General features: G+C 46.2%; 1 protein-coding gene across 1 annotated transcript; it reads left to right on the top strand.

Moving 5' to 3' along the window:
• Nucleotides 1–15,930: 15,930 nt before the first annotated feature.
• VRTN (vertebrae development associated) lies at nucleotides 15,931–18,042 on the top strand. Its single transcript, XM_029952569.1, has one exon. It carries the CDS (start codon nucleotides 15,931–15,933, stop codon nucleotides 18,040–18,042), a length of 2,112 nt encoding a protein of 703 aa, XP_029808429.1.
• The last annotated feature ends 504 nt before the right edge of the window (nucleotides 18,043–18,546 follow it).

Genomic DNA, 18,546 nt, shown 5'->3' with positions numbered 1-18,546 from the left:
CAGACTTCTTTCTCCTCACTGGACATGTGTGGATACATATTGATTAGATGCATTTTTGCAAAAACTGGATCAGAAAATGCATTTTACTCGAACTCCCTCTTAACTTGGCTATCTTTCCAGACGAGTTTACTCAGATCTACTTCCACTTGAAAAGCAAGTAACACAATTGATGACTTACTCCATTATTCTTCAAATATTCTCTCCTGATTTTTTCTTTTCCTTTAGCCCAGACTCTAGGGGGTGGTCCCTTTTCTCTCCTTCCTCTCATTCCCCTGGTTTTCCTCCATTATCTGTTATCATTTCTACCCCTTCAGCTTTAGATCTTATCTATAGGCTAACCACTCCCAGACTTCGCTCTTAACCTGGAACACTTGGCAATTTTCCCTATTTTCAGTTTGCCTTGTTGTTAGTTTTCAGCCTATTTAAGCCACACTCAGAGGATGTCTATTTGTATTTGCTTGTATTTATAAAAAGAAACTCTGGAAGGTAACTAACGTGATTACCTGAGGGTGGTAGTGGGAGCAGAGGGAATTGGGAATAGTCAACTGAGATCAAGGGCAGTGGGCATGAGGTTAAGAACAGAATGATTGGATGACCTTGGGTGTGGCCTCCTCTGGTCTTGCCTCCTCTTTATAGATGAAACAGAGGTGAAGGAAGAAATGCAATGACCTTATGGGGAAAGGACCATAAAGCTGGAAACCTTGTTTGAAGCCCACCTAGTCTGCCCATTCCCCGTTACGTGCCTGTGTTTGCTCCCTAGAGGCCAGGGGAGGAGCTAGTTATCCACAAGCTTTCTTCCTTCTCCAGGTAAATTCCCTAAGGCCAACTGCTGTGTGAAGCCATAGCTCAAAAGTCCCTTAGGACAAAGTGTCAATCCCTGTGGCCACTGACTTTGCCCACCAGGTTTTACAAGAAGGCCCTGCCTGCCCTCCGCCTAAGTGGGGATGCTGCCTGCAGGTAAGTTTCCTTCTCCCTTTCTTCCATAAAGTGATGCCCTCAAAAATAAATATTTAACCTTTCTATTATTAAACTTCTGAAACACACCAAAATGTAGAGAATAATATAATGAGTCACCTGGAATGAAGGGTAAAATGAGTCCCTGATTGAATAATAATCAACACTTAGATATATATGGTTTACTCTTTTCTTCAGGTTATTAAAAAGTGAATATCAGGGTGCCTGGGTGGCTCAGTTGGTTAAGCATCTGACCCTTGGTTTCTGCTCAGGTCATGATTTTGTGAGATGGAGCCTGGCGTTGGGCTCTGGGCCAAGAGTACAGGACCTGCTTGGGATTCTCTCCTTCTCTCTCTGCCCCTCCCCCACTCACACTGTCTCTGTCTCTCTCAAAATAAGTAAATACATTTAAAAAAAAAAAGCAGGGGCACCTGGGTGGCTCAGTCGGTTAAGGCTCTGGCTTTGGCTCAGGTCAGATCTCACGTTCCTGGGTTCGAGCCCTACGTCAGGCTCTGTGCTGACAGCTAGCTCAGAGCCTGGAGCCTGCTTCCGGTTCAGTGTCTCCTTCTCTCTCTGCCCCTCCACCTCTCATGCTCTGTCTCTCTCTGTATCAAAAATAAATAAAATATTAAAAAAAAAAAAAAGCAAATACCTAACGTCCTATCATTTCATACCCAAGTTCTTACACATATATCTGAAAATATAGGACATAAGTTTACTATTATCACTTCTAACAAATTAACATTAATTCCTTAGTATAGGCTAAGACAGTCTATATTCAGACTTACCACCAAATTAAATGACTTTAAAGCTATAGATAATTTCAGACTGGAGCTGCACATGAAACCGGAGAAGCCAGCAACAGCCTGAAAGGCCAGTGCCCAGGAGTGAGGGGCTCAAGAACTAGTTTGATCCTTTCCTTGGCAATAGCAAGTAATGGTAGCCCTTCTGGAGCACTCACTACATACCCACTGGGCTCTGACTTCTGGCCAGAAGAGACTGCATCAGCACTTTGTGTGTCTTCCACAGCATCGAGCATAATGTCTACATAGGGCAGATGCTCTACCCATTGTGATTTGAATTGATAATCATATCTCCCTGATATTTTATTATTTTTAATGTTTATTTTTTATGTGCGTTATTATTTTTTAATGTTTATTTTGAGCACACAGGGGAGAGGCAGAGAGAGAGGGAGGCAGAGGATGGTGCAGAGCCCGATGCAGGCCTTGAACCCAAGAACCCATGAACCCATCCATAAACCATGAGATCATGACCTGAGCTGAAGTTGGATGCTTTAACTGACTGAGCCACCCAGGGACTCTTATCTCCCTGATATTTTAAATATTTCTTCACAGCCAAAGAGTGACATCATCATTTATTATTTTTTTTGTGACATATCATTTAATTTTTTTTTTTGAGAGACAGAGAGAGACAGTGAGAGCAGGGGAGGGTCAGAGAGAGAGGGAGATATAGAATCTGAAGCAGGCTCCAGGCTCTGAGCTAGCTGTCAGCACAGAGCCTGACGCGGGGCTCAAACCCACGTACCGCAAGATCACGACCTGAGCTGAAGCCAGACACTCAACTGACTGAGCCACCCAGGTGCCCCCATCATCATTTAACTAAATCATTTGAATAAAGTGGCTATCATCCCGATTTCACAAATGAGGAAACTGGGGGTCAGATTTGTTTAAGTTCCCTTAACTAGGAAGTAAAGGAGCTGAGAGTCATATCAGGTTGGTCAGACTCCAGAGTCCGAATTGTTATCTGTTTTTTGGTAATCGCTAAGGGACTCTGGTAAAGGTAGAAGAGGCAGAGAGAGGATAGCAGGGAAGAGTGGTGCGGAGGAGGTGGAGGGAGAAGAAAAGGAACAAACAATTAAGAGAGGAAACCAGGAACTTATGACGTCATGGCGTAACTGTCAGCCATTGGATTTAGGGCCTTTGTGTACAGTAAACACAATAGGTGTTTGTGGTATTATGTGTGGAATGAATGAGAAGATTTTTGAGCCTTAACCCTCAGATTCTAGAATCTAAAATCAGGTCTGTGGACATCACTGTGTCGTCAGGGCTAGCCCAGGACCTGGCATATAGTAGGAGTGCACATATATCTGCCAGGGCATGAGTGAATGTCTGAGTGATCTGAGCAAATGAATAACTGAATGGGAAATTACTGAATGAATGATGGACTAATATATAAGTTACTTAATAAGGCACTGAGTGGCTAAATTAATTTAACGGACAGACAGATGAATTCTTTAAATCTCCATAGAGAATGAGTCGTACGGATAAATCCAATAGCAGCGTCGTTTGCTGAGCCTTTATCATTAGGCCAGTTCCAAGAATTTCATAAGCCCGTTTTCACTTAATCCTCATAGCAACCTCTCTGGTATTATTCTCATCATTTTTTAAGTGAGGAATTAGGCCTGGAGACATGAGAAAACTTGTTCAGCGGCACACAAGCGCAGAACTGGAAATTTTGGCTCTGCCATCACACTCCACAGCTCAGACTCTTAGACTTGTCACTACCCATTCAGTGCTCAGTAGATGGTCACTCAATTCAGAACTTGTTTTTTGTAGGTGATGAAAACACAGGTGACTCCCCCACTTATACAAGCCTGGGAAAGCTATCAATTTAAATACAGTTAATTACTTAGCTCAGCTCATTAATTAAAGGAAACTTTCCTACTGTATGTCCTTCACAAGTGAAGGATTACCCCCAACTCATCTGCTTCCTAAATCTGAATTTTGTTCAAAGCAAGGTACATATTAACTAAAGATGTCTCCTTGTAAGATTTGATTTAGTTATTGCTGGGAATCTGGGATTTTGGCATTTGGACACTGGAAACTTGATGTCTAAGACCTTGATTTTGTAACACTTCATCTTAACAGTTTAAATAAAGCTAAGTTAAAATTTACCAATCTAGAATCCGTTAAAGAAAAGCAGATATGGACAATATATGTAAAAATAAAAAGATTTCTTCAGGATAAAAACTACCATAAGCAAAGTCCAATTATAAACCATAAAATCAGAAAAAATCATTTCTAATTCCTATTATAGACCAAGGACGATATTTTTCTTTTTTTAATTTTTATATTTATTTTAAGAGAATGAGAGATAGAGTGCATGCAAACCGGGGAGGGGCAGAGAGAGAGGGAGAGAGAGAATCCCAAGCACACTCCACACTCAGTGTGGAGCCCAATGCAGGGCTTGATCTTGTGCTGTGAGTTGATATCAAGAGTCACGTGTTTAACTGAGCCACCCCGGAACTCCCAAGGGCTATCTTTATACAAAATTCTCATTAAACAGTATGAAAAAGGTTTATCATCACTAGCAAAATGGGCAAAAGAAATGCACAGGAAATAAAACATAAATGGTTCAAAAATACATGAAAAATGCTCTCCCTTACTCATTATTTATTTATTTATAATGTTTTTTATTTATTTTTGAGAGAGAAAGAGACAGCGTGAGCAGGGGAGGATCAGAGAGGGAGGCTCAGAATCTGAAGACAGGCTCCAGGCTGAGCTAGCTGTCAGCACAGAGCCTGACACGGGGCTCAAACCCACAAACCATGGAACCGTGAGATCATAACCTGAGCCGAAAGCCAGACGCTCAACAGACTGAACCACCCAGGCATCCCTCCCTTACTCATAATTTAAAAAATATAAATTAAAACCATCCTGAGGGACTAATTTTCACTTATTAGATTTGCAAAGAGAAAAAAGTGATAACACATTGCTAGGGGTAGTGAGACTGCGCTCTCATACTTTGTTTTTGGAAAAATAAATTAGTACAACTGCTGGGGAGGGAAATTTGCAAAATCCATGCAAATTACTACCACAACACCCTTTGGAAGTATAGCTATACCTACATATATGCAAGGTCATCCATTGTAGCTTGGTTTAAGAGCAAAAGATGGAAATAACCTTAATATTCATCAATAGAGGCCTGGATAGTACCTTATGTTAATTCAGAAAATGGAGTCCCTGCTGTATCTAGATATGCATTAGTACATTTGTGACCAGCCACTTGTGACGAGAGAACATTTGAAATGTGACTGGTTCTACATTAGATTTCCTTTAAGTGGAAAATATACATTGAATTTTGAAGACTTGGTACCAAAAAAGAATGTAAACTATCTCAATTTTTTTCCTTCTTTTTTAATGCTTATTTGTTTTTGAAAGAGAGTGTATGTGTGAGTGGGGGAGGGGCAGAGAGAGGAGAACAGAGGATCCCAAGTGGGATCAGTGCTGACAGCAATGAGCTCAACTCAGGGCTCGAATTCATGAACTGTGAAATCATCACCTGATCTGAAGCTGGGTGCTTAACCAACTGAGCCACCCAGGCGCCCCCTCTCATTAATGATTTTTATATGGACTTCCTGTCAAAATGATATTATTTTTAGATATGTTGTTTTAAATAAAATATATTAATTGGGGCACGTGGGTGGCTCAGTTGGTAGAGCATCTGACTCCTTATTTATTTATTTATGAGATTGAGAGAGAGAGAGAGAGAGAGAGAGAGAGATAATCCAGTGTGGAGCCTGATGTGGTGCTCAGTCTCAGAACCATGAGATCATGACTTGAGCCAAAACCAAGAGTTGGACATTTAATCCATTGAGCCACCCAGAAGTCCCAAGTATCTGACTTTTGATCTCAGGGTGGTGAGTTCAAGTCCCACGCTGGGTGTGGAGCCTACTTAAAAAAAATATTAATTTCACCTGTCCAATGTGTGGCTCTCATTACATTTCGTTGGACAATAGTGACTCTGGATTAAAAAAATTGAGTGCATAACAGTGTTTAGCGTACTACCATTTGTGCTTCAAAGAAAGGGAAAAAAAAAATCAGAGATTTGCTTGTTTCTTCATATTTCTGGAATGACAACCTAGAAACAACATTGGCTGCTTCTGGAGAAAGAAACTGTAGACAGGGATGAAATTTGAATCCTGAATCCTTTTGTAAATTTCTGAACCAAAATTTACATGCATTTTGAATAATACATTATTTTTCATGTGTATAATATAATCAAAAGTTCTTTTAAAAAACGTTGTTAGAACAAAAATATGCAGAGAAAGACCAGAAATTTATACGTGTTGTAAATGCACAGAAAAAGAACTGGCAGATAAGCATAGTGAAGAGAACGTGTTAGGGACTGAAAGAGAAGACTTGCTCAATTTACTCTATTTTTTACTCTGTACCATTTGGATCTTTTGGAAAGAGATTGCTTAATTTGTGTAAGTCTAAGAAAAAAAAAAGCCAGATTAGAAAAAATACACCAAGATGTTCACAATTGCTGTCTCTAAATAATGAGATTATAGGTAACTTTTTCTTCTTTCTACTTTAAAAAAATTCCCAATTATTCTAAAATTTCCCAATTAAGTCTATAAAAAAAGCTCTTACTTTGGTGGTGGAAGCACCAACAAACCTTTAGTTTCTTTTTTAAAAATGCTTTTAAAGATTCCATTAGCCTTTTAAATAATTCAAAATTATCTTCATTGCTTTTTAAAATGATAGCAAGTAATCGTAGACTTTTTTTTTAAATGTCAACACAGAAAGAGAATTTGAAAAAGGAAAAGTATTCAACTCCTTCTTCCACAAGATAACCACTATTCTCTGAAACTTTTAAAATTCAAATTAACTAGAGAGGCTGAGGATTGGAACAGACTTGCTCGGTGCCAAGCACTGTACTGAATGCTTTAAATCGATCATCTCGCAGAATCTATGCCGCAACTCTGCGGGAAATCTTGTGCCCTGGTAACCTTGAAGTCAGGGCTCCAAGGGTTGAAACAATTCGCCTAAGGCCATACTCTAGTAAGGGGCTGGTTGGCATTCAAATCCAAGTCCGGGACACGTCTAAGCCGCTGCCTCGGGCGGCTGCCATCATGGTGGGTGGGGCTGGTGTGATTATGATCTGAGGACTGGACTTGAGCTCACATCTGGTGGCCCCTTTCTCCCGTGCTCCTGGGAACAAGAGTTCGATAACGGATTTTTAATCTAGGTGGTGAGTGCAGGGCTCATGATTGGCAGAAAAGTAAACGATCATTGTGGAGCTGGGGCATAACCGACAGTAGGGAAGCATTTTACAGAAGTACCCGGGGGTCAGGCGATTGAGAGAAGGTAGGTGGAATGAAGCCAGGGCAGAAAGCAGCTAATCCCCGGCACTCCAAAGGGTTAAAGCCGGGCAGGAAAGCCCCTGGGGGGAGCTACCACCAAAGGCTGCAATCCCCTGGCCTTCACCTCCCCCACCAGAGGGGACTAGACGGGCGGATTGGACTGGTTCCTCTGGGATTATCTGAGGCCCCTGGGCCGAGATGAGCTGCCGGGAGGGACGGAAACCCAGGTACCGCACGCCCCCGCTTTCCTGTGGGGCTCAGAAAACTAGGTGTGGTGGAATCAGCCTTCAGGCCCTTGACAGAAGCAATTCTGGCCCAGGCACGCTTTGAGAGTGAGGTGTTGAGCCCCACGCCTGGGGGATGCTCCGAGAAAGGTGGGAACGGAGCCCTTGTAGAAAGTGGGGCCTGAATCAAGGTGGAGGCAGTGAGCTTTCCACCCTTCCCATCCAGCACCGCAAGGGATGAGAGGCTGCCTCAGGAAGAGAAGCATCTTGGAGGTTCCAAACGCCCTCAAAGTCTACCCACTCATCCGAGGCCAGTTTCTGGACTCCAGCTATGCTCCCCCCAAACCCCTATCCACAAGCCTGGCCATAGACTTTCTTTCCTTAGGTCTTTCTATCTAAACTTCCCCAACCCCTCCCCCCAAACTCTTTGGAAATCTTTCAGCTTTCAAGTGTTCCTCGGGCAGTTTGGGGTCTGTTTCAGAGCTAGGTCTGGGCGCTTTAACGCCCCCAGCTGGGTAGAGTGGAAGAGACAATAGCTGCTATCACTTTACCATTGGAAGTGACCCCCGAATTTGCACTTCTTTCATCTTGGGACCAGAGCACTTGAGGGTGGGCGATTTCCTGGGGGGAGTGGCTTAAGCCGCTTCTCCACCGGCCAGTTGGCTGTAGACGGTCCATGCTCAATGGTCCACTACAGACACGAAGCCAGTTCTGCAGTGAGAGTGGCGCTCGGCTGGGGACGCTGCCGCAGGGTGACTTAAATGTCCCAAGCTGGAAGCTGGAGAAGGAAGTGGACGCCCCCAGGGCTCTGGGCCACCCTCGAGGTTAGTAAACTAGGAAGTTTCCTCGAAATTAGGAAGAATGGGTCCCCTGCATGGCTTGGAGGCCCCGGGGGAGTGAGGGCTGGCCTTGGGCCAGAAAAAGGGCCCAAGGGTCAAAGAGCGACTCTGGGAAGATGCTGCCAGCAAGTGTGAGTGCATGCTAGAGTGCGTATGGAGGGGGGGAAGTGAGGCATTGTTTCAAGTTCTTTCTCCCCACCCCCACCTCCAGTCCCATCCCCACCCCCACCCTCCAGCCTATCTCCCTTCCCCACCCTGCACAATCTTTCATCCTCAGCCCCTCTTCAGGCTCTCAGAGCTTCCTGGGTGGGATCCCTTGTTTCTGAGGCCCGGGCCCGCCAGCTCGCTCCCCAGCCACCTATTGCCTCCTGGCATGCTGAGGGGCGACTGTTGGCCAGCACTGCTTCCCCTCTTGGGCCACACTCCCCCTTCTACCTCTCCAGACACGTGGTCCACTGGAGCTACAAAATTTGGGAACTCCCTAGGCTCAGTTGCCTTGGTGGCTTCAGGCCCACCCCGGTGCCCGAGGGCACTCCCGTTACCCTTGGTTGTGGGAGGTTCCTGGGGAAGTCACAGATGATGGACTTGCCTGCCTCCCTCTAGCTCCCATGGCCGCCCATGGCCGCCCATGACCTGCTGGGCTGTCTGATCAGCAGGGAGGGAGCCAAGATGGCTGGCGCTCCCTGCAGTCAGGGACATAGCCTGGGCAGCTGGAGGGCAGGCCAGAGAGGCGTGGAGCCAGGCCAGGTGAAATGCCAGCCGGTTTACCATGGTCTTATCCGGTCTTACTGAGTGCTGAGTCCAGTGTGGCAGTGTCTGCTACTTGTTGGGCCTGGTTGACTCTAGAGACTGCTGAGCCTACTTTATGAGGAATGGGGAGAAAAGAGAGGGTGCGGAGAACACGGGGTCCTTGGTGAGCAAATACAGAGCCTAGGATGAGGCTGGCGGGGAGGGGAAGGAGTTTGTTCTAGAGGCCAGAGGAGATTTAAACCGGCATCGTGTTCGCAGATTCCTGGCCCTTCGTTCCCTTGCCCTGCCTAGAACCCTGGCCTACCCCTTCTAAAATGGCAGGGGCAGAACCAGACCTAGGCTCTGAGACCCCATATGCTTGGAGTAAGGAGATGGAGGGAGGAGAAAAGCTGCCTTTGGTGAAGGTGAGGCTGTGAGTCTCTTGCAGAGTTGACAATGTCCCTTCACTTATTCCTTGGCTCCAGAGCCCTTCCTAAGCTCTAAGATGCCCGCAGGATCCTTTCTGGATACCCTGTTTTACCTTCTTCCAACTTCAAGGGGAGTCCGTGTAAGCCCGCTTGGTTTCATGCCTTTTCTGTTTCCTTCCAAGAGTTATGGGGGCCAGGGAGGTCAGTTGAGCAAAGCCCATAGATCAGCTCCTCACCCTCTACACTTCATTCCATGACTGCACCTGGCGATCGCCAGCTCTGCCTTGGTTTGAACTTCCAGAGAGCCATTGTGGAAAAGACTGTTGCACCTGAACCCCATCAACCAATTGTCTACTTAAGGATGATTGGCTTACCCGTAGGGCCTCCGGCCTTTCCGCACTGTCCGCTCTCTGGTAGTCCAGACCTTGAATGGATGTGGGGTGCTGAGCCTCTCCAGGGAGCTGCTTTTTCTCAGTAAGCTTTTGAGGAAAACAGAAGTGGGGTACTCCCTACTCACACCTCCTCTTACCTCTTTGGGGAAGAGGAAAGAATGAGATAGGGTGGAGTGTATCGGGGTGGGCCTGAGACTGAGCCGGGGAAGAGTAGGTAGGGTGGGACAGGGTAGGAAGGGGTGGGGTTTGTGCACAAGGAAGTGTGGTGTATCTGGATACTGCTGCTTGAATTCAAGCAAGTTGTCTTCACCTTTCTGTACCTCAGTTTCCTTATCTGGAAAATGGCCAGATTTGTCTCGGAGCTCCAAGAATCCATGTGTTCCCGGATCCTTCGGCTCATAAGCATTTGGGGTGATAGATTCCCCTGGGTGGTGAAATTACAGTGATTAGGAAAGGCACTCTGGAGTCAGAGTGCTTAAGTTTTATAGCTTTAATGGCTGTGTGGTCTTGGGAAAGCTATTTAATTTAACCCCCAAGCCTCCATTTCTCCAGGTGTGAACTAAGAATAGCCATCCTAGCAATGGTACAGGTGTGATGGAGTTGTAGTTCACGCGGAGGGAAGGTGAGACCCACATATAAACAAAATGACCTCTAAAAACGCTCACCCCTCCTAAAGCCCACAGAAGCTTGCCATCACCAGAGGGAACATGGTGCTCTGCTCTGGAAAGAGACTGAGTGGAAGGGCAGGAAGAATCACCCACACAGTTTATATTAATCGTCCCCTTATTTTTTCTGAGCTTTTGGTTGAATTACCTAATTAAATGCATATAGTAAGCTGTGAGTAAGTGGTGGCTATTTTCATAATTTTGTTGGCGAAGTACCTAGCAGAGTGCTCGTGCCGACGCAGCTGCGCAGCAGCATTCTCCCAGTGACCTGTAAGGGAAAAACTCAGCGTTTTTGTTGTCTGCCAGAATGAAAAATCTCTTTCGTGTGTACAGTTTACTTTTCAAGGCTCAGTTTTTTTCTTGCATATGTTACCAAGGACTGATAGGACATTGTTTATTTCTTGAGTTCAATGAAAACTAGTGGTTCTTTTTATTTAGTTTTTAAATATTTATTTATTTATTTTGAGAGCTAGAGAGCAAGCAGAGGAGGGGCAGAGAGAATATCCCAAGCAGGCTCTGCGATGTCAGCAGACCCTGACTCCGGTCTTGATCTCAAGAAATGTGAGATCATGACTGGAGCCAAAATCAAGAGTCAACACTTAACCAGGCACCCTTAAAAGGTAAACATAGGGGCGCCTGGGTGGCTCAGTCGGTTAAGCCTCCGGCTTCGGCTCAGGTCAGATCTCACGTTCGTGGGTTCGAGCCCCGCGTCAGGCTCTGTGCTAACAGCTGGCTCAGAGCCTGGAGTCTGCTTCCGGTTCTGTGTCTCCTTCTCTCTCTGACCCTCCCCCTCTCATGCTCTGTCTCTCTCTGTATCAAAAATAAATAAAAAATTAAAAAAAGGTAAACATAAAGTACATACGAGATGAACAGATTAAAAGCACAACTCCAGGGTCAAATGATCTGGTAAAAATTGAAATTTGGTGAGAGATTAGACCAGGTTTGTCACAGCATACATATAAAAAGAAGAAAAAAAGTCGACAGCCAAGAAATGTTATCGAAAGGTGATTCTAATTTTTAATTAAAGAAAAAATTATTTTTTAGGGGCCCCTGGGTGGCTCAGTCGGTTAAGCCTCCACCTTCCACTCAGGTCATAATCTCCGGGCTTGTAAGTTCGAGCCCCGAGTCAGCCCCTGGGGCTCTATGTCGGCTCTGTGCTGACAGCTCAGAGCCTTGAACCTGCTTCAGATTCTGTGTCTCCCTCTCTCTCTGCCCCTCCCTCACTCACTCTCTGTCTATCTCTCAAAGTAAAGACATAAAAAAGTTTTTTTAATTAAAAAAATTATTTATTTTTTAAAAAGTAATCTCTCTGCCCAACATGGGGCTCAAACTCACAACCCTGAGTTCAAGAGGCACAAGCTCTCCTAACAGCCAGCCAGGTGCACCTGATTACTAATTTTTGAAAAGCTTTCTGTTTTTTTTAATTAAAAAAATTGTGATGTTTTATTTATTTTTGAGAGAAAGAGAGAGAGAGAGAGAGAGAGACAGTATGAGCAGGGGAGGGTCGGAGAGAGAGGGAGACACAGAATCTGAAGACAGGCTCCAGGCTCTGAGCTCGCTGTCAGCTAGCTCATGATCAGGTCAGATTATGACCTGGACCAAAGTTGGACGCTCAACCGACTGAGCCAGCCAGGTGCCCCGAAAAGCTTTCTTTTTCATGATTATCAGGCAAAATTCTGGTGGCACACCTTTGGGGCTTTGCAGACTTCTTTTCAAAACTTCACTGAACCATCATTTATACTCAGCACACTCCCTTGAAGTGTGCAGTTTGCTGAGCTGACAAACGTATACACTTTAGATCTAAGACTAACCTAAAGCAATTTATCAGACTCTGAGAACAAAGATCTGGGAGAGGACAATGGTCTCCTTTTAATTTAAAAGCAATGTCAGAAAAGGAATATTACTTTGCTTTGCAAGGCAATCCTGAAAATGTACCAGTAATTAGGATAATTCGTTTGTGTTGAAAAGGTGGCTGGCAGTTTGGAGATGAATCACAGACCCTAAGGCGTCTGGGCTCCAGCATTGGTACCAGCCGCCAGCACACTCATATGACCTAGGGTGAATCAGCCTAAGTTGGATTTTCTCAGGTTTCTGACCTCTGAAGTGGGGATGAGGGTAGAGCCTACTCTGAAGCATGGCTGGCTGGCTGAGGACAGTGCCTGACAAATACTAAATGCTTCATACATCCTAGTTATTAGATCTGTGTTAGAACAGTGACTAGACTTCCACCCCTTTGAGAAAGCTCCCTTTTCCAGGGCAGTCCTTTGCAAGGTTTTGGGTCTCAGGATTCACATGTGCCCTTTTAGACTTGAGGACTCTGAAGAGCTTTTATGTATATAGATTATATCAATGTGTGTTTTATTCAAAATTAAACCTGAGAAATTTAGAAAATATTTATGAAACAACCCTGTTATACAATAACAGATTAACACGTTTTTGTGAAAAATGACTTTTCCAGAATAAAAAAGATGTAGTGGGAAGAGTACATGTTCTTTTACATGTTTTCAAATCTCTGTAATATCTATTTTATTTTTGTTTACATAAAATTTTTTAAATGTTTATTTTTGAGAGAGAGAGAGAGAGAGCACTAGTGAGAGAGCAAGCAGGGGAGGGGCAGAGAGAGGGGGAGACAGAATCTAAAGCAGGCTTCAGGCTCTGACCTGTCAGTACAGAGCCCAACACAGTACTCGAACTCATGGGTCATGAGATCATGACCCGAGCTGAAGTCAGACACTTAACTAACTGAGCCGCCCAAGCACCCCTGTAAAAGTGATACATTGTTTCTGTAGTTTATGAAGAAAATCCAACGTGGGCCAGATATGTGGATGGGAAAAGGAAGAGTATTTCAATAGATTGTTCAGTGGATATTCTTTGATAACTACACCAACACTTCACCAGTAGTAGTTCCTTAAAAGCTTAGTTATAATGTAGAAACTGAAACATTATCCATGAAGTTTTTGTATGTTATCGTAACGTCCACTGATTTTTTTTTTTTATGCTTTGACTGGATCTTTTACCTGTGTGTGACTTTGTAACATCACCCACTGTTTTTTGGGGAAATACAGTTCATTGATTGATGTAGCTCTTCAAATGTTGACAATTCCATTATATAGTATGAAAAGTTACATTTGTTAGTGTCGCTACAGATTTCATCAGAAGAGTCTTTAGGTATTGGGAAGCTGTCATGATCACTGTAATGGATACAGGTTTTCCAAAATTTCTAGTTTTTAAATGAAAGCCCAAAATTCCACTGGCAGCAAATAGTCAACAGTTTTCTTTGAAGTGACAGGCTCACCTTATTCATTTTTGAGATGTCTGCCCAATGTACCCAAATCTAAATGAATAATGTCTCAATTTTTCTTTCAAGTATAAGTGATATTGCATGATAAAAGCAGCTGGTTCATCCTATAAACCAAATAGTTGTCGTGTGAGACATTTAGTGTGCAGCAGAAATGAGTATTTTGCTACTTCCTGAAATGAAAAGTCATGTAGTTAAGGGTTGTGATTAAATAAAAATAAAAATCTTTGCTGCTTCATCAAGGACTTTTTTTTAAATGTATGTTTATTTTTGAGAGAGACAGAGACAGAGACTGTGTAGGGCAGGGGCAGAGAGAGAGGGAGACACAGAATCTGAAGCAGGTTCCAGGCTCTGAGCTGTCAGCACAGAGCCCAACCCGAGGCTCAAACTCCCAAACCGTGAGATCATGACCTGAGCCGAAACTGGACGCTTAACCACCTGAGCCGCCCAGGTTCCCCATTCATCAAGGACATTCTTTTTTTTTTTTTTAATTAAAAAAAATTTTTTTTAATTTACATTCAAGTTAGCATATAGCGCAACAATAATTTCAGGAGTAGATTCCTTAATGGCCCCCATTTAGCCCCCATCCTCCCTCCCACAACCCCTCCAGTAACCCTCTGTTCATTCTCCATATTTGAGTCTCTTTTGTTTTGTCCTCCCGTTTTCATATTATTTTTGCTTCCTTTCCCTTATGTTCATCTGTTCTGTGTCTTAAAATCTTTATATGAATGAAGTCAATGATAATCGTCTTTCTCTGACTAATTTTGCTTAGCATAATACCCTCTAGTTCCATTCAGGTAGTTGCAAATGGCAAGATTTCATTCTTTTTGATTGCTGAGTAATTCTTTCTTTCTTTCTTTCTTTCTTTCTTTCTTTCTTTCTTTCTTTCTTTCTTTCTTTCTTTCTTTGTCTCTATCTATCTATCTATCTATCTATCTATCTATCTATCTATCTACCATATCTTCTTTATCCATTCATCTGTTGATGGACATTCAGGCTCTTTCCATACTTTGGCTATTGTTGATAGCGCTGTTATAAACATTGGGGTGCATGTGCCCCTTCGAAACAGCATAACTGTATCCCTTGGATAAATACCTGGTAGTGTAACTGCTGGGTTGTAGGATAGTTTTATTTTTAACTTTTTGAGGAACCCCATACTGTTTTCCAGAATGGCTGCACCAGTTTGCATTCCCACCAGCAGTGGAAAAGAGGGCCTCTTTCTCTGCATCCTCACCAACATCTGTTGTTGCCTGAGTTGTTAATGTTGGCCATTCTGACAGATGTGAGGTGGTATCTCATTGTGGTTTTGATTTGTACATCAAGGACATTCTTGAGTAAAACTAGCATTTTGGTTTTTTCTCCCTGAATACATGGTGGTGAAGAACATAATGACTGCTGACATAGCATGATTTATGCTGTTGCCACAGTTTTACTCCAATATTAATACAATGAAGAAGGCAAATAATATCTTAGTGTTAAGTTATCTTAATATAGCTTAGTAGTATGAAATTAATTTAACTTGCAGACCCCCATGGGCACCTGGGTGGCTCAGTCGGTTAAGTGTCCAACTCTTGATTTTGACCCAGTTTATGATCTCTCCCTTCATGAGTTCGAGCCCCATGTTGGCCTCTGTGCTCATGGCACAGAACCTGCTTGGGATTCTCTCTCTTTCTACCTTTTCCACGATTACGTGCTCTCTTTCTCAAAATAAATAAACTTAGGGGGAAAAAAAAAACCTTGCAGATCCCATGAAAAAGTCTCCGGGAACCCCAAGGGTCCATGGATCATACTTTGAGAAGCCATGAGACTGTAGGTCTTTTAACAGGTACAGAGGTACAGCCTTTATGGCTGTAGAATATGTAATGTGTAATAGCTAACTAATAGCTCTATAGTACTTGCCAGCACTGTCTAATGATGAGTCAGTGTGTGTGTGTGTGTGTGTGTGTGTGTACCTATGTATCTCCATACTTTCATTGTCTCACTTATGCCCACACTACTGTATAAGGTAGATACTTTTATCATCCCATTTTACCAGAAAAGGAACCAGAATCATGGAGAACTTAAGTGCCTTGCTCACACTAATATCAGAAGCAGGATTCAAGCCAGGCTCCAGGAACCAGGCTCTTCCCCAGTTCCACTGAGTGATTAAACCACGGGAGGCACTTAGCTGTTACACCCTCTGGGGGAATGGGAGCGGGTGGGTACTATCCTTAGGGAGAAGGTGCAGGACACCATCGCTGGGTACCCGACCACCTTGTCCTGACTGTGCCCTCTGCCCTCTGTTCTGGCAGGATGACGTCTCGGGAGCAGCTGGTACAGCAGGTGCTGCAGGAGCTGCAGGAGGCTGTGGAGTCCGAGGGCCTGGAGGGACTCGTCGGTGCTGCTCTGGAGGCCAAGCAGGTCCTGTCGTCCTTCACCCTCCCCACCTGCCGAGAGGGCGGCTCCAGCCCCCAGGTGCTGGAGGTGGACTCGGTGGCCCTGAGCCTGTATCCAGAGGATGCCCCCCGGAACATGCTGCCACTGGTGTGCCAAGGCGAGGGCAGCCTGCTGTTCGAAGCTGCCAGCATGCTTCTGTGGGGCGACGCGGGGTTCAGCCTGGAGCTGCGGGCCCGCACCGTGGTGGAGATGCTGCTGCACCGGCACTACTATCTCCAGGGCATGATCGACTCCAAGGTGATGCTGCAGGCCGTGCGCCATTCCCTGCGCTCTGAGGAGTCCCCCGAGATGACCAGCCTGCCGTCCGCCACGCTGGAGGCCATCTTCGACGCGGATGTCAAGGCCACTTGCTTCCCTAACAGTTTCTCCAACGTGTGGCACTTGTATGCCCTCGCCTCTGTCCTGCAGCGCAACATCTATTCCATCTACCCCATGCGGAACCTCAAGATTCGACCCTACTTCAACCGTGTCATCCGGCCCCGCCGCTGTGACCACATGCCCGCCACACTGCACATCATGTGGGCCGGCCAGCCCCTCACCAGCCACCTCTTCCGCCACCAGTACTTTGCCCCTGTGGTGGGGCTGGAGGAGGTAGAGGCTGAAAGTGCCCCTGGCCTGGCCCCAGGGCCTCCAGCCCTGGCCCCGCTGCTGTCACCGGCCAAGACCTTGGCGCTGCTCAACCAGGAGCCTGGCCTCAGCTACTCCCACCTCTGTGAGCGCTATAGTGTCACCAAGAGCACCTTCTACCGCTGGCGGCGGCAGTCCCAGGAGCACCGGCAGAAGGTGGCCACGCGCTTCTCCGCCAAGCACTTCCTGCAGGACAGCTTCCACCGCGGGGGCGTCGTGCCACTGCAGCAGTTCCTCCAGAGATTCCCCGAGATCTCCCGTTCCACCTATTACGCCTGGAAGCAAGAGCTCCTGGGCTCTGGCACCTGCCAGGCCCTGGCCCCCAAGGAGTTGCAGGTGTTGGAGGAGTTGGAGAAGCTGCCGGACGAGCAGGTTCCCAAGGGGCTGGGATGCTCGTCGCTGGCTGTGTCAAGCCCTGGAATGGTCTTAATGCAGCGAGCCAAGTTGTACCTGGAGCACTGCATCTCCCTGAACACACTGGTGCCCTATCGCTGCTTCAAACGCAGGTTCCCCGGCATCTCCCGGTCCACCTACTACAACTGGCGCCGGAAGGCCCTCCGGAGGAACCCCAGCTTCAAGCCGGCACCAGCCCTCTCCATGGCTGGGACTCCCCAGCCAGCGTCTGCTCCCGAGGAGGTCCTGCTCCCTTGGAAGGCTGAGGTGGGAGAGGGGGCAGGCAAAGCGACTGCGGGGGGACCACCTGTCCCCCGTGAGCTCCTGCCCCCAAAGATGCCCCTGTCTCGTTGGCAGAGGCGTCTGCGCAGGGCTGCCCGCAAGCAGGTGCTGAGTGGGCACCTCCCTTTCTGTCGCTTCCGCCTTCGCTACCCCAGCCTGTCACCCTCTACCTTCTGGGTCTGGAAGAGTCTTGCCCGGAGCTGGCCCAGAAGCCTGTCCAAATTCCAGATGCAGGCCCCCAGCTTAGGCAAAGAGGGGATGGAAGCTGAGGAGAAACAGGAGGAAGAGGCCATCAGGGATGTGACCACTGTGATGGCCCCTCCTGTGGGGAAACCCCCGCTGGTGGGGGCTTCTCCGGGAGAGGATCCAGGGAAAGCCCAGGGAGGGCCATCCAGAGAGGGGGCCACAGCCCAAGGCCGGCCCCACAGCAGCCGCCCTGTGACAGAGGCGGTGGTGGATGGCAGGGACGGCCAAGTGCTGGTGATGGACATGCTTGCCACCACAAAGTTCAAGGCCCAGGCCAAGCTGTTCTTGCAGAAACGCTTTCAGTCTAAGAGTTTCCCCTCCTTCAAGGAGTTCAGCGCCCTCTTTCCCCTCACTGCCCGCTCTACCTACTACATGTGGAAGCGGGCCCTCTACGATGGCCTCACGCTGGTTGATGGCTGATGAGGAGGTGTGAGGGGGGCTGGGAGGAGAGGGGACCCGTTTGCAGAAGGTCAGGGACCCAAGTTGACCCCTGGCTTGGCCAGGATTCCCTTTGCTCTGGCTCCCACTGTGTCTACCTTGACTCCAAGGGCAGCTTTGTGTTGTTTCTTGGCTCTAAGGCAGACAGAGCCAGAAATCAGCTCTCTGGTCTCCTGGCAGAGAGCTACAAGACCAGAAATGTTCTCCATTTCAGTTGTTTGCCGTTATTGCTTTTTATTGTTGTCTTGGTTTTAGTTGTTTTGTTTTGATTTAAGTGGGTTGGCTGGGTCCCCTGGTTGGTATTGGCAACTTGTACGTGTGGGGGGGGTCCTGAGGGAGTTTGGTTAGCTAAAGCTGTTTGCAACTTTTCCTGGGGACAGAAGTACTGTAACATGGCCATCTGTCTCATTAAGCAGAATATAGGTCTTCAGATTCTTTTGGGGGTTGGCACCCTCCTTACTCAAAGCTGTAAGGAACATTAGAAAT

This window comes from Suricata suricatta, chromosome 9 (assembly GCF_006229205.1).
Source record: "Suricata suricatta isolate VVHF042 chromosome 9, meerkat_22Aug2017_6uvM2_HiC, whole genome shotgun sequence".
Classification (NCBI taxonomy): Eukaryota; Metazoa; Chordata; class Mammalia; order Carnivora; family Herpestidae; genus Suricata; species Suricata suricatta.
The sequence above is the reverse complement of the archived record's forward strand: the minus strand, read 5'-3'. Positions and strand labels throughout refer to the sequence as shown.